We start from the raw sequence: 13,298 nt of genomic DNA, 5'->3' as shown, positions 1-13,298 counted from the left end.
AAATTTATTTCATGTAAAAAATTGTCTTATTTCGATAATTTCAACCAATCACTGAAGTCCATTCAGCCGATATACATTAAGTGCCGACTACATAAACAAACGATTCTTCGTTTTATTTGCTTTTTTCATTTTAAATTTGCTTTAACCCTAACCCTAACCCTAACTCTAACCCTAGGGTTAGGGTTAGGGTTAAAGTTAGGGTTAGGGTTAGGGTTAATTGTTTCAGAATCGTTTGTTTATGTAGTCGGCACTTAATGTATATCGGCTGAATGGACGTCAGTGATTGGTTGAAATTACAGAAATACGACAACTTTAACATGGAATAATTTATGGATTTCTTTTTTTCTTAAGAAGACTAAGAGAGAAAGATGTTTTATATAACACATTCTACCAGTGATCCAAGTTTCAAAGTGTTTCGTTAATGAAAAATGTGGCCCCCGTTTTAAAAAAGATCCTTGGTTTCTATAGCATATAAGTTACTGAATGAGCTGCTAGTTTGTCACAGGGTTAGCTTCTCAGTTATTGCTGGAACCTCGTTTACAGCTGAGTGGACTGGAGCATTGTGAAAGGAAGTGTTTTGCTCAAAAACAATGCACTTCAGCCATGCTACTTCAGAATTTGAGGTGGAGACCTATAAAAATCATTTTTTGAATTGATTTTAATTAATAATTAACATTTCAGAATCAGAAACATGTCAGATAAAAATACCTTATGATATTCTGTTGTGTACCATTACATTCTGTGCTCAAATCCTGCCTAGATAGACTTTGCCTGTCATTTTTCTAGGGTCAATAAAACAAGCACTAGTTAAATACTGAGAGGATGAGGTTCAAATCTAGTCAACTGTATCTGTCCCCTAAATTCGAGGCCTTGTCTTATCAACATTATTTGGCAGGATTGGTTGTGTTGTGTTGTTTAGTGTTATATCTCTTTGTTATGAGTTCAAATCTTGATAAAATAAGTACCAATCAAGTAAAGAGTTTAATCAACACTCATTATTGTTATCAACATCACATATACTGGGCTTGATGAATTATTAGATGCTAGAGTTTGGGCCTGTATCTCTTGAAAAATAAATCATCACCAACATCTTCATAATTGCACTATCAGATGTCATAGATATTTGCATCCTTTTATCCTTGAATAAGAAGTGAAACTTCAACAAGTTACCAGAGTTGTGGTTTTAGCCTAGTAATATGATCACAATACTATGGTGACAAAATGAAAATCTACTTTGTCCATTGATTGAAGTTACATTGTCATGGTTGCACAAAAAGGTACTAGTGATAATTAGTGTTCATTGTTTTTGTTATTATTACACACCATCTCTCTCTCTTTCTCTCTCTCTTTCTCTCTCTCTCTCTCTCTCTCTCTCTCTCTCTCTCTCTCTCTCTCTCTCTCTCTCTCTCTCTCTCTCTCTCTCTATCTCTGTCACTACTAATTATATTGTTATATATCATTATTTTTGTGAAAAGTTTTAGCAATAATATTTATATATATTTATTTTGTTTTGCAGTGGTTCAAGTACAGTAGCCATTGATAATAAAATAGAACAAGCAATGGTAAGTGATCTTTTTAAATAACTCTTTGCAATTAATGTTGGAAAATTATCTTCAAAATATTGATTATATACCTTTTGAACTGTTTATATATTTGAGGTGTCTAGTACTGCGTCTCTCAACATGAGCTGATGACTAATGCTCAATTGACAGTTTTAGAACTGGAAACATTCATACATATTAGGATAAAGGAAAGTTGTATTGCTAGACATGTTTGGTTATATTGGAAATGGATTTGTTGTTTGACTGTTGCATTGTGTGTGTGTGTGTGTGTGTGTGTGTGTGTGTGTGTGTGTGTGTGTGTGTGTTTAAGAGAGAGAGAGAGATGGGGGACTGTGTAGAATAAAGAAATAGTTATAAAGAGAGATCTGTTCATGGTTGGATTGTGTTAGGAATGGCATCAAGACGGTGAAATCATTAATTGCTTACATTGAATGAAAGTGGTTGAATCAATCCGTATATCTGGTTTGTATAGTGTGGTGCACATATTGAAAGTAGTAGGAATGCATGTGATGGGTGTAAACTATGTAGTTATTGATTCTGTGTTTAGGTAGCTAACTTTAGGCTGGTAATAGTTTTGAAAATTTCTACTCTAGTATAGATCTCCATTGGTTGTTTTAGTAAATATTTAAAAGTAATTTTTTTTTTTAATTAGCAGAAATTAAAAAACATCTTCAACCTTCTGAATAATTATTTATCATCGTCATTTAATTTTCTTGTTCCGTGCTGGTTTGGGTTGGTTTAGTTTGACAAGAACTAGACAGTGAAATAGACAAAGTAGACTGGAGCATAGTGCACCCCTTCAGGAGTACATTTTACTTCACTGTCTACTTTGACGTGGATGGATGCCAATGTAGACAGTGCCTAATGTCTACCACTTTACAGAGTATACTGGGTGTTTTTCTTTGTGCTGCCAGCATTAGTGAGGTTGCCATGCAGCTTGCAAGACTATAATTCCTGATAGGGGTAACTTTATGCTCAGAGATGAGGAGTTAAAAGTATTAGAGAAGGTACCAGAGCAGGACAACTTTCTTGTTGTAGAAAAGCTACATGGCTATCCATGTTTTAGAAGAGAAGGCAAAGGTGATCAGGATGGAACTGGGAAAAGGTAAAAAATAGTGGTGATGAGTAGTTTGGATGAATCCTCGAGATGCGAGGTGAGTGGGAGTGAGGACAAAAGAACTGAGATTGTAGGTGAGTAAAGGTTGCAAAATATATGAATTTAGTTGAGGAATTTTCTTATCTATCTGAAGAATTTCTAGAATTCCCTATATTAGTGCATTATCATCACCATCATTCATTTAATGTCTGTTTTCCATGCTGGCATGGGTTGGACAGCTTGACAAAAAGTGGCATGGTCAGGAGCTGCACCAGGTTCCATAATCGGTTTTGGTTTGGTTTCTACAGCTGGATGACTTTCCTAATGCCAACCTCTTTACAGAGTGTACTGGGTAATTTTTACGTGGCACCATCACCAGTACTTTTTATGTGACACCAACACCAATATGTTTTATGTGGAACCTTGGTTTTAGGATATCAATTCTGTTGTGGTGAACAACTTTTCTTGAGTACAGCAATGCACCACATATCTCAGTCCTCTGTCATCTGCTTTGTAAGAATCAACCTTCAGTACTTTGTCCCATGTCTTCTTGGGTTTTCCTCTTCCACAAACTCCATCCACTTAAAGAGATCAGCACTTGTTTATGCATCTGTCCTCATCTTTCCAGCTCATGTGACCAAACCAGTGCAGCCTCCTCTCTTGCACACTGCATATATAATTCCTCTTATGCTTAACTTTTCTTTCAATACACCTAGTGCTTTTTCCATTTTCTCTGTATTGTTGCCAAATTGACTTCCCTAATTCTGAACTCTTGTCAGACTGTTATAAAATGTAGCTTTCTAATTGCTATATTGTTTAGAACTACTTCCTAAACCATTTCCTCGATTTCCTGAATGAGAAACTATTATCTCAATTCTCATTATAGTTTAACTTCTCACATGTGCAAAAATAATAGATCAATACGAATTGAAATTCTCTCTAAGCTTTTTTTATCGAGAAAATTTGATAATGATATGCCATTTCTTATCCTGCTTTCCTTATGACTGAATCAAGTTTTTCACTGCTAATACTGTTACCAGTGTTTTTTTTTTTTTTTCTTGTTAAAAATTACATTCACATTTTCTTCCCCTCACAGTTCTTTTAGAATTGAGGACTACATTTTGAATCTGAGATTGATAGTGATCAATTAACAGTAATATTTTAACCTGGGATTGATATCAATCAATGGCAATATTTCTACTGCTAAAAATAAAATTTTGTACGATTTTTTTCTGGATTATCTTAATTTTCATTAGTTGGTATCTAGTTAGTAAGCTGTTCTCACATTGTTCTTGACATTGCTTTATCTGTTGTTAAATATTCTAAGAATATAAAAACCTTTTTTTGACCAGAGATACTTGTCTATTCATAATCAATATTCCCTCCAGCAAATAACATGAAATTTCTATTAACTATTTGCTACTGTTTGCTAGCATGTGTGAACAGTTTGAAAGAAATAATAGTAGAAAGAAAAATCATTCTTTTCCAAATAATATACAGAAATGTATTAATCATAATGGAACAAGGATATTTGAAAATAGCTAAACCTGACAGGAGAATGAGTTTTAGTTAATAATCAATTATCAAATCATTATATTGGCTGGGAAGGTGCTATAGTGAGGTAGTTCTAGGTTGAATCAATTTATATTCTTTCCAGTTTTAGATCCTGGAAAATATATTTGCTTTCTTTGAAATATGTTAGACCTTGAGAGATGGAGGCAAGTTATTCTCAACAGGAGTTAAACCGAGAACACATTGGGATGTATGTAAAGTATTTAATCTACCTCATGATGACCATTGTCTTTTAAAGAATTTGATATTGATGATGAGTGCTATAGTTAGGAAGTGACTGAACTAGATAACATAAAGAAGAATAACTTGAAAGAAAATGTTGGCAGGATATGCACATGTCAGTCAGTTTGAAAAGAAATACAAATAAATGTAATTTTTCTAATGATTATAAAATTATATATTGTATGAAGCATATGTGATAAAACATTTAGTCCATTGTCGCTCCATCTGCATAGATTCGTCACTCGTAATTGTATAATTGTATCATGAATATTGGAGAAGAGAATAAGAATTTTATGGCTGAATGGTTTTCCCTAGCACTAATATTATTTTTATTTCTAACATGCTGATTTGAATAGAGTGGATTTTATAAATTTGAGCATTTTTCAATAGTACTGCTGCTATTAACAACCGACAAAATGTATGAAGTGGGTGTGGTACTGGTTTTCAACATAGTAATGTCTTGTATAATACCATCACATTGAACAGATGATAATGATGATGATTATAGTTATTAGTCAAGCACTTTAATTTGATATGACACTGCAGCAGTTAAGTTGCAGAACAAGAAGGAAAACCACTTAAATAATAATGTGTATCCACACCACATATAGGATTAAAATAGATTAATGCAATTTAAAATTAAATAACAAAAAATGAAATTATGCACAATTTTGTTTCATACCAGAACAGATTAGGCAGATGAGAGGGACTTGGTAGAAATTGTGAAATATTACATTAAATGCTTTGAAGTAGTTTTCGCCTTCTACATTTCAAGTTGAAATTCCATTGAAATTAACTCATATCACAACAAATAAGTTTACCTTACTTATTTCACCATTTTTCTCTTCCATGTATCACTGTTTCTCTTTGTTTATTTTGTCATATTTGGTAAGCAAAAATTTCAAAGAATACTTGATACAGAATAATTTTTTTTTTTAAAGTGATGTTGTTGTCAATTATATTATAGTGAGTCATTTGTATTTGATGTAAAATAGAGACTATCTGCTGTAATGAGCAGAAAAAATTAGGTTTCTCAGCAGCTGCAATATTCCTTTTGTAGCCAAATTCTTTCTCCACCAAAGAAACTATTTTACATTTTGATGCCAAAAGATTTGTGAACAATAAGGAAGTCATTTGTTGATATTTTTTTCTTGTTTCATGTTTTATACACATATTAGCTTATGTGAGTGCAAATATATACGAAAGGGTGTGGACTATGTTTTAAATTGGTTTTCCCATGACATAAGTTTGCAGCGTGGCATGTTACCATTAGTTACCACCATGCATTATCAAAGCTGTGATTCCTTATTATCAGGTTGGACCTTCTTCCCATATCCACCTATGTACCAGGACACTGTTGACAGTGGCAGAGCAGAAACTGATAACCTGATGAAAATGAAACTGGTTGGTGGTAGTGATGCCAGTTGAGAGTTGATCACATGTATAAGATCAGCCTTCTTAATACATTTGGTGCTGTTATTATATTATCTACACATCTGATTTAGTAGGAAGTGCACTTGATGTGTTTATGATTGTATGAAAGCTAATTAAGTTGTCTTGTACACTAAAAACCTTCTGCATCCCTAATCATTTTATTTCATTGTGGTTGCTTTCCTACATGTATGTTAGAAAGGTTCCTTTTACACTATCATATTCTGAGATTGTTGGAGTAGACTTTAATATCCACCCATACCACCATACATTTAGGAAGCCCTTCAATCATTTGATATTCAATAAAACCAATAATTTACAAGGAAATATTTGAATTTTGTCATAAAATATGAAACAGCATAAAACATGTCATTACAGATGAATGGATTAGAAATTTGGTCTGTAATTTAAAATTTCTGCAGCTGCTTGCTTCTGTTTGAAATTATTATTTTTATTATCATTGGTAGCAACATTGTGAAGTCACAGAAGACTTGGTTTTGCTTGTGCTACTTTCCTATGATTCTTTTGTTACCCTAATTTTCTGTGGATAAAAATAAATTGAAGATTTCTATTCTAGTTGATAGAATAGCTCACTACTTATGGAAAGAAATTGAATGGATGGTGTTGATCATCTCAACTGACAATTAGAAATAACTATTTGCATATACCCATTATTTGATTGATATATATATAGTGTCATCAATGCATTGTAAAACCAGAAAATATATCTATGTACTTCATCATTTCCTAAATGGAAAATAATCAGTGTAAATACTTTTGCGATTAACAGCAGTAAAATGTGTTTTAAGAGAAATAGGTTTTGTAGTGGGGTGAAAAAGCAGTAGGGAAAAAATATGAATTGTGTGATGGGTGTTGAATATGTTTTAATATGTTTACTCTTTATTTTAACAGGACTTGGTGAAAAGTCATTTGATGTTTGCTGTAAGAGAAGAGGTAGAAGTTCTGAAAGAACAAATCAAGGAATTGACAGAGAAAAATAACCAATTAGAGTATGAAAACAGTATTTTGCGAACTTCTGCAAGTCCAGATACATTATCAAAACTAAGTCAACCTCGACCACAACCCCCTGCTGCGACCACTTCTTAACAGTATGTTTACCTGGTCAGTGCAGGAATATCACTGTTATGTCAAGCTAGTGATATAGTGGTGTATGTAACTATGCCATCTGGCTGGATTTATACTCTTTCTAATTTCTATTGCCACCTCTATCACTTCTATCACCAACTATAGGAAATTATGATTTCAAGCACTGCTTCATGCCGATGAATGATTTCACATACTACAGCGGCTGGCTTGCTAGATACCATGAAGATGTCAAGACGGGTTGGTTGACAAAAAGTTTGAACAACATCTTCCTGAAAACATGAAACTGTTGGCTTTCCTTTTGTTTTGATTATTGAAAAAAAATGTTGTTGGGAGCAATGAGTAAATAAATGGTTATGGCATTTGAAAGTAAAACAAGTACTGAAAACAGCATGATAGTTGGTATGTCAGAGCCATTGTCACTGAAGTTATCATTTTTTAAAAATTCTATTTCGTAGACATATTTAATTTTTTTTAATACATATATTTTTTTTTAATTACTCCAACTATTTTATTTAATACTCTACTAATTTACATACCTGTTTATAATCTCCCCATCCCCCACCAGTTGTTACCATTTGATTTCTTTTCCTGATTTCACTCTAGAGAAAATGTAACTCTTTGGCTGCTCACTGCTATTGGATGTAACAATCACAATCCTTATTAATTTGGCTTTTCTGTGTTCAGTGACACAAATCTGCCTTGTTTTTTCTTTTCTTTCATTTTTTTTTGGACACATTAAGATTAATAGTTTTCTAAATAGATTGTTAATCTTTTAGGCTTCAGTTTGAAGTTGACTTTTTATTGATGCTATTTTCATTAAATGGAATATTTATTTACTTAAGCTGATTGCTATACATACAATATTTGTATATTCTACAGAAAACTGATTTAATTATCAAGTGCTCTTGTTTTTAGGGTCTTATTCTGAAAATATTTCAAGAATGTCAGTAGATATGATTTTTTTTTTCTTTTACTCTTCAGCTTTTATTTTTATTTTTAATTACTATTAATATTGAAAACAAAATCATTATAAATATTAAAAAGAAATTATTATTATTATTGTTATTACTATTAAAGATAATTTAATTCTTTGCTATCTTAATACCACAATGTTTTGCAAGTGCATAATTTAATTATTTTTCTTTAAACAATGTGATATTTGAATTTCTAAATTAAAAAAAAAATTCTATATTAAAAAATATAAATTCAAAAGCAGTTTATTTTCAAACTTGTGAATTACCTGATTTGAAGAAACCTTGGTTTTACTTCCTCTTTTCAGTGCTGCTTTACTACAATTACATTTGTACTTCAACTGGGCATTTCACTGCTTGACAAATGGCAGTTGATCAGAGTAGCCAAAGGCCAATTCTACAAGTCTTCGGACTTTGATATGTATTTGCAACTTACATTCAGCTTACATAACACAACATTGCACATTGCAACATACATGAGATTGCTTGCAGGTATATTTGCAGTCAGATGTGAGCAGGAACACAAACAGTTCCTAAGATTGTACATGTAAACTTTTTTGAAGTGCATTACATACTATATTGTATGTTTCCTTTGTTAACTTCTCACAACGTGTAGAAGTTTAAGCTAAACTTAATAAATACAGTACAATATTTTATACTCAGGCATTCAATGAATGGACAAAGCCAAGGCAAAAAAACAAAAATAAAAAACAAAAAAAAAGAATACATTTGAATGTATTATTCAATCCAAACATTTATATCTGTGTATATATCTGTGCTGTATCTTTTTAAAAAAAATCCTACTCATTTGCTGTAAAGCCAGAGGTTAAACTGGTACTGCAGCTGACAAAACTGGCAGCATTCTTTTAATACTGTCTGTTGATGCTTTCTTCTTATACCGAAAATGTGGAGTCAGTTTTGCATATGTGCCCACCATCCCTCTTAACTATAAGATGTCAGAACTGAACAACTTTTCACTCTTGGATTATCCCTTACCCCCATGAAAAACAAATATATCATTGTAACATCTTTTCTTGTATAAATGAATAAACTGAAGATTTTTATTAAATTCTACTCTTTACCTTATTTCACAAAAATGCTTTTTTCCAAACAATATTTCTTGTTTCTGTTCAATGAGAAATTCTATTTGGTGATTCATCATTACTGATGTTTTCTGAACGAAAAAAAATTTATGGGTGTTCCTTAAATTTTTTAGCAGCAGCCATAGTGAGACTAGAGCTTTATTCTCCTCCTTCATTGATTTACTGTAATACATTAACACAATACCAGAAAGTCACTTATACACTGGAGACTACCAGTGTGTGCAACATATTTATAGAAATATTTTGATAGCTGACAGCATTACGGGAATATGCTAGTAGCTGTTTATGGGGGTGTATGGAAGAAATCTAATATAAGTGTTCTCTTTCTAAGGTGTGCCTTCGCTTAACAGGAAAGTTCTATTTATGTAAAGTACAATTTTGAAAATTTCAGCTACATAGTTTTTCAGTTTGGTCCTACTGTGTGACCTTAGGCAAGTGTCTTCTACAATAGACCAGGGCCTATCAAACCCTTGTGGGGTGAATTTGGTAGAGGGGAAACTGGTTGTGTGTGTGTACACATGCACATGGTGTCCCAAGAAAATGTATACACTCAATGAATGATTATAAAGTTAGTGTTTATTAAAATACATTTCATTTTCAAAATTTAATATCATCTACAGAAAGAATTTTTTTTTTTTTAATGAATGCTTGTTTCCAAACTGATGACTGGTCTGCTCCAGACACTGCTGATAATGCAAAGCAATGGAATTGCAAACATCAAGAAACATTTCATTTGGTATTTGAGCATATTCTAGTTCGATGGCTGCTCTCAGTTTGACTGTTGCTGGCTTTGTACTGCAAACTTTATTTTCTAAGCATCCCTGTAAGAAAAATAACTTCATGGTTTAAGATCCAGTGAACATGGAGGATATTCTGCTGAACCTCTTCATCTAATCAACCTGTTTGGCTAAATTTCATCAAGGTTGACCCTTACATTGCTGTGGTAGTGTGGAGTGCCCCATCTTGTTGGAAATATAATTCCATATCTTCAACACCTTCTTGAATGCTTGGCATGACAGAACATGTTGCAGAAAGTTCAAGTAAATGGGACTAGTCACAATAGGTGCCCCACCATACAGTAATTCCTGATAGATTAATATGATGTTCCTCCAAATTTATGTGGATTCTCAGGCACCCCAATAGGTGCAATTGTGAGAGTTAATTGAGCCATTTAATTTGAATGTAGCCTCACCACTCCAAGCAAATAATTGTTGGAAAGTGTACTTCTACTACATAATTTGTCAAGTACCACTTGTAAAACTCCCTTCTTTGGTGTAAATCATCTTCATTGAGAGAATAAAACTATCACATTTTGAAGCACTGTCATTGGAAAAATTACATTCCAAAAATAGACATTCAACTTTGAAATTCCTATCTTGTGATTTGCGTGCTGCCCACATTTTCTTGACCTTATTTTTATTTCTTGCTTTGTAGGCTAAAATGTTTGGACATTTGATACGCAAAAAATAATATTTAAATTTGTATATTTATGAAGGTGGGCTGAAAAGTTTATAGGCTGGCAATGAAGGAGTGATGCTAGAGCTGTGAAATCTTGCAGGCATTAATTTCAACCCTTCTTCTTAATAAATGCATTGTTTCTTTCCAGGTAATTTCACTGTTCAAAGAAGACTTCAGAAGTAACTTGTGACAACTACTCTTGAAAATGGTCAAACAAGGCTGCTGCATTAGGGGATGACACTCCAGCTTTATCAACAGTGCAAAAGCAGGCAGCTGAATTTAGGAGGGGAAGGGAGACTCTTGAAGATGACCTGATGTCTGGACATCCTGCAGCTACCACCACTGAGGAAAACAAAAATCATGTTCACCACATGGTGATGGATGACAAGCAGTTGACTATAAATCAAGTAGCCAATGCTATTAGCATGTCCCATGAGAGAGTTGAGAATATTGTACATGATGAACTTGGCATGATGGAGGTTTCTGCTTGGTGGGTACCACATCTTCTGACACCTGATCAAAAGCACACCAGGCTGATCACATCACAGGAAAATTTGATATTGCTTGAGGCAGATCCAGTTGGTTTCCTTGAACGCTTCCTAAGTCAGGATGAGTGTTGGGTTTATCACTTTGAGCCAGTGACAAAGGGACAATCCATGCAGTGGAAACACTCCTCCTTACCTGCTCCAAAGAAGACCAAGGTTGTTTCATCTACTGGGAAAGTGATGGCCACAATTTTTGGGGGTGTAGAAGGCATTGTTTATTGACTATCTTCAAAAAGGCCATAGTACTATGCCAACCTGCTGAGGCAATTACAAAAAGCTATCAAGACCGAACACCCAGGAAAACTGATGAAAGGGTCTTGTTTCATGAGGACAATTCTTCAGTATGTAAGTCCTTGGTTCCAATGGCTGCTGTGCTTGATGGTGGCTTGGAACTGGTTGGTCACCCTCCCTACTGGATTTGTCCACATCTTACTATCATCTGTTCCTCAACATTATAAAGCACTTGGTTGGGAACCAGTATCAGCTGTTGATGCCTCTTTTGACCAACAGGATGAAAGCCATTATTTACATAATTCCTGATCTCTTAAATATAGAATAAGATGAAAGCCAGTTCACCAATGGGATCCAAACACTGCAACACCGATGGAAGAAGTGCAAGGGGGATGATATTGAAAAATAAACCTCATTTGGTCACATTCCATGAGAGTATCTCGGTCAGCCTATGAACATTTCAGCTGACCCTTGTATGTTGGAAACAACACTTTATATTTGGAATTATAATTCTTCTTATAGATATTTAATTAAAGAATAACAAAAGATTATGATGATGAGAAATGCTGTAGAAAGTATCAAACATGGCCTGCTGATTATTATGGATGCAGGTTTTAATTATTTGATATACAGGTGTTTTTTTTATTAACAACAGCTTGTCCACATTGCGCTAATATAGTTTTGAATAATTTCACTCTCTACTCACTCTAATTATTTTGTTGTTGCAGCAGTTGTTGTATTTACATTATTTGATCAAAGTGAAGAGTTTAAACCTTCTTATTTTCTGCTATTTTTCTAAAGAATTTCCTTTCAGTTTTGCCTGACATTCTCTTTAAATCAAATTTGTCATTGTACATTATTAGCATTAACTAAGTGCGTAGGTTAGTTGAATGGGAGAAGTTTATATAATAACTACTAGTTGACTAAGCCCATTTATTTGCTTGGTAAACGTAAGTCTGAATTTAAAGTCCAGCATTATATTTTATTGTAGCCTTTCATTAAAAATCTTATTGTATTCTCTATTAAGGTTTACACCACACCTCAATACTTTCCAGTTAGACTTCCTCTTCATTGAAAATGCAAGTGAAAAAGAAGTGTAAAGAATGTGTGCGTAGAACTGTTGTTATTGACTGGACAATGGATCATAATTTGTGACCAGATCCACTTTTTGTGTTGTATTTTCTATATTTTCCAATATTTCAGTGATCTATTTTATTGGTGCTGTCTCCCTTGCCTGCTGCATTTTAGATTTTTACATGCCTCTAGTGGGAGCTTTTACCTATAATTGTTTGGATAATCTCAGTTAATTGAAATTTTTCAACTCACTATATTAAGTAAATGAAACCCTATATATGTATTTAAAAAAACAGAGTGCACTCAGCTATACTATATTGATGCAATTTCAAGAGCAAGCCAACAGGATATGTTGGTTATTGTATGGTGTAAATTGTATTTAATTTCTCAGCTAAACAGTCTATCTTTATGAAGCTGTTCTAGAAAAAAAATCAGAATGTTTATTTCTGTCCTCATTCCTGAATTTTACAAGTTTTGTTTAGTAACATATTGTATTTGATTTAGATGGTAGCATCTGGCTATTTTTTTTTTCAGGCTAATTTGTGCCTGAATCTCATCAAATAAATACCTGTGAATAATGAAGGTTGATTGAAGCAACTTCATATGCTCACTTTCTTTGTAAACTTTAGCACTTCATTCATGATTTAATGCATTCATGATTTAATGCAATATGTTTTATTTGAAAATTGTAGTTACTTTCTGTTCTCAGCTGTTTGCTTTGAAAACATGTCCATCTTCTGCTAATGAAATACCTATTGCAGCTGGTCAAGTTGACTGATACTTTGTTTACAATCATCTTTTGTATGAAGTGTCTCTAGTAAAGACACTTAACTTTGAATCATTCAGAACACTTAGCTATTAATCAATATTATGATGTAGCATTTAGCTTGCTGCTCAAGTGAGCAGAAACATATATATAGATCGGA

At 33.2% G+C, this 13,298-nt stretch overlaps 1 protein-coding gene across 2 annotated transcripts in view; it reads left to right on the top strand.

The window, feature by feature from the left end:
* The window catches only part of LOC106871893 (TSC22 domain family protein 1), a 146,340-nt gene extending 137,310 nt beyond the window's left edge, over window positions 1-9,030 (top strand). For both annotated transcript variants that reach the window (XM_052970209.1, XM_014918647.2), the window contains 2 exons: window positions 1,517-1,562; window positions 6,796-9,030. In XM_052970209.1, coding sequence (XP_052826169.1) covers window positions 1,517-1,562; window positions 6,796-6,990 — 241 coding nt within the window. In that variant the 3' untranslated portion in view covers window positions 6,991-9,030. The remainder of the gene's footprint in view (window positions 1-1,516; window positions 1,563-6,795) is intronic.
* The last annotated feature ends 4,268 nt before the right edge of the window (window positions 9,031-13,298 follow it).

This window comes from Octopus bimaculoides, chromosome 8, assembly GCF_001194135.2.
Source record: "Octopus bimaculoides isolate UCB-OBI-ISO-001 chromosome 8, ASM119413v2, whole genome shotgun sequence".
NCBI lineage: Eukaryota > Metazoa > Mollusca > Cephalopoda > Octopoda > Octopodidae > Octopus > Octopus bimaculoides.
Note: the sequence above shows the minus strand (reverse complement) of the source record. Positions and strands in the feature narration are given on the sequence as shown.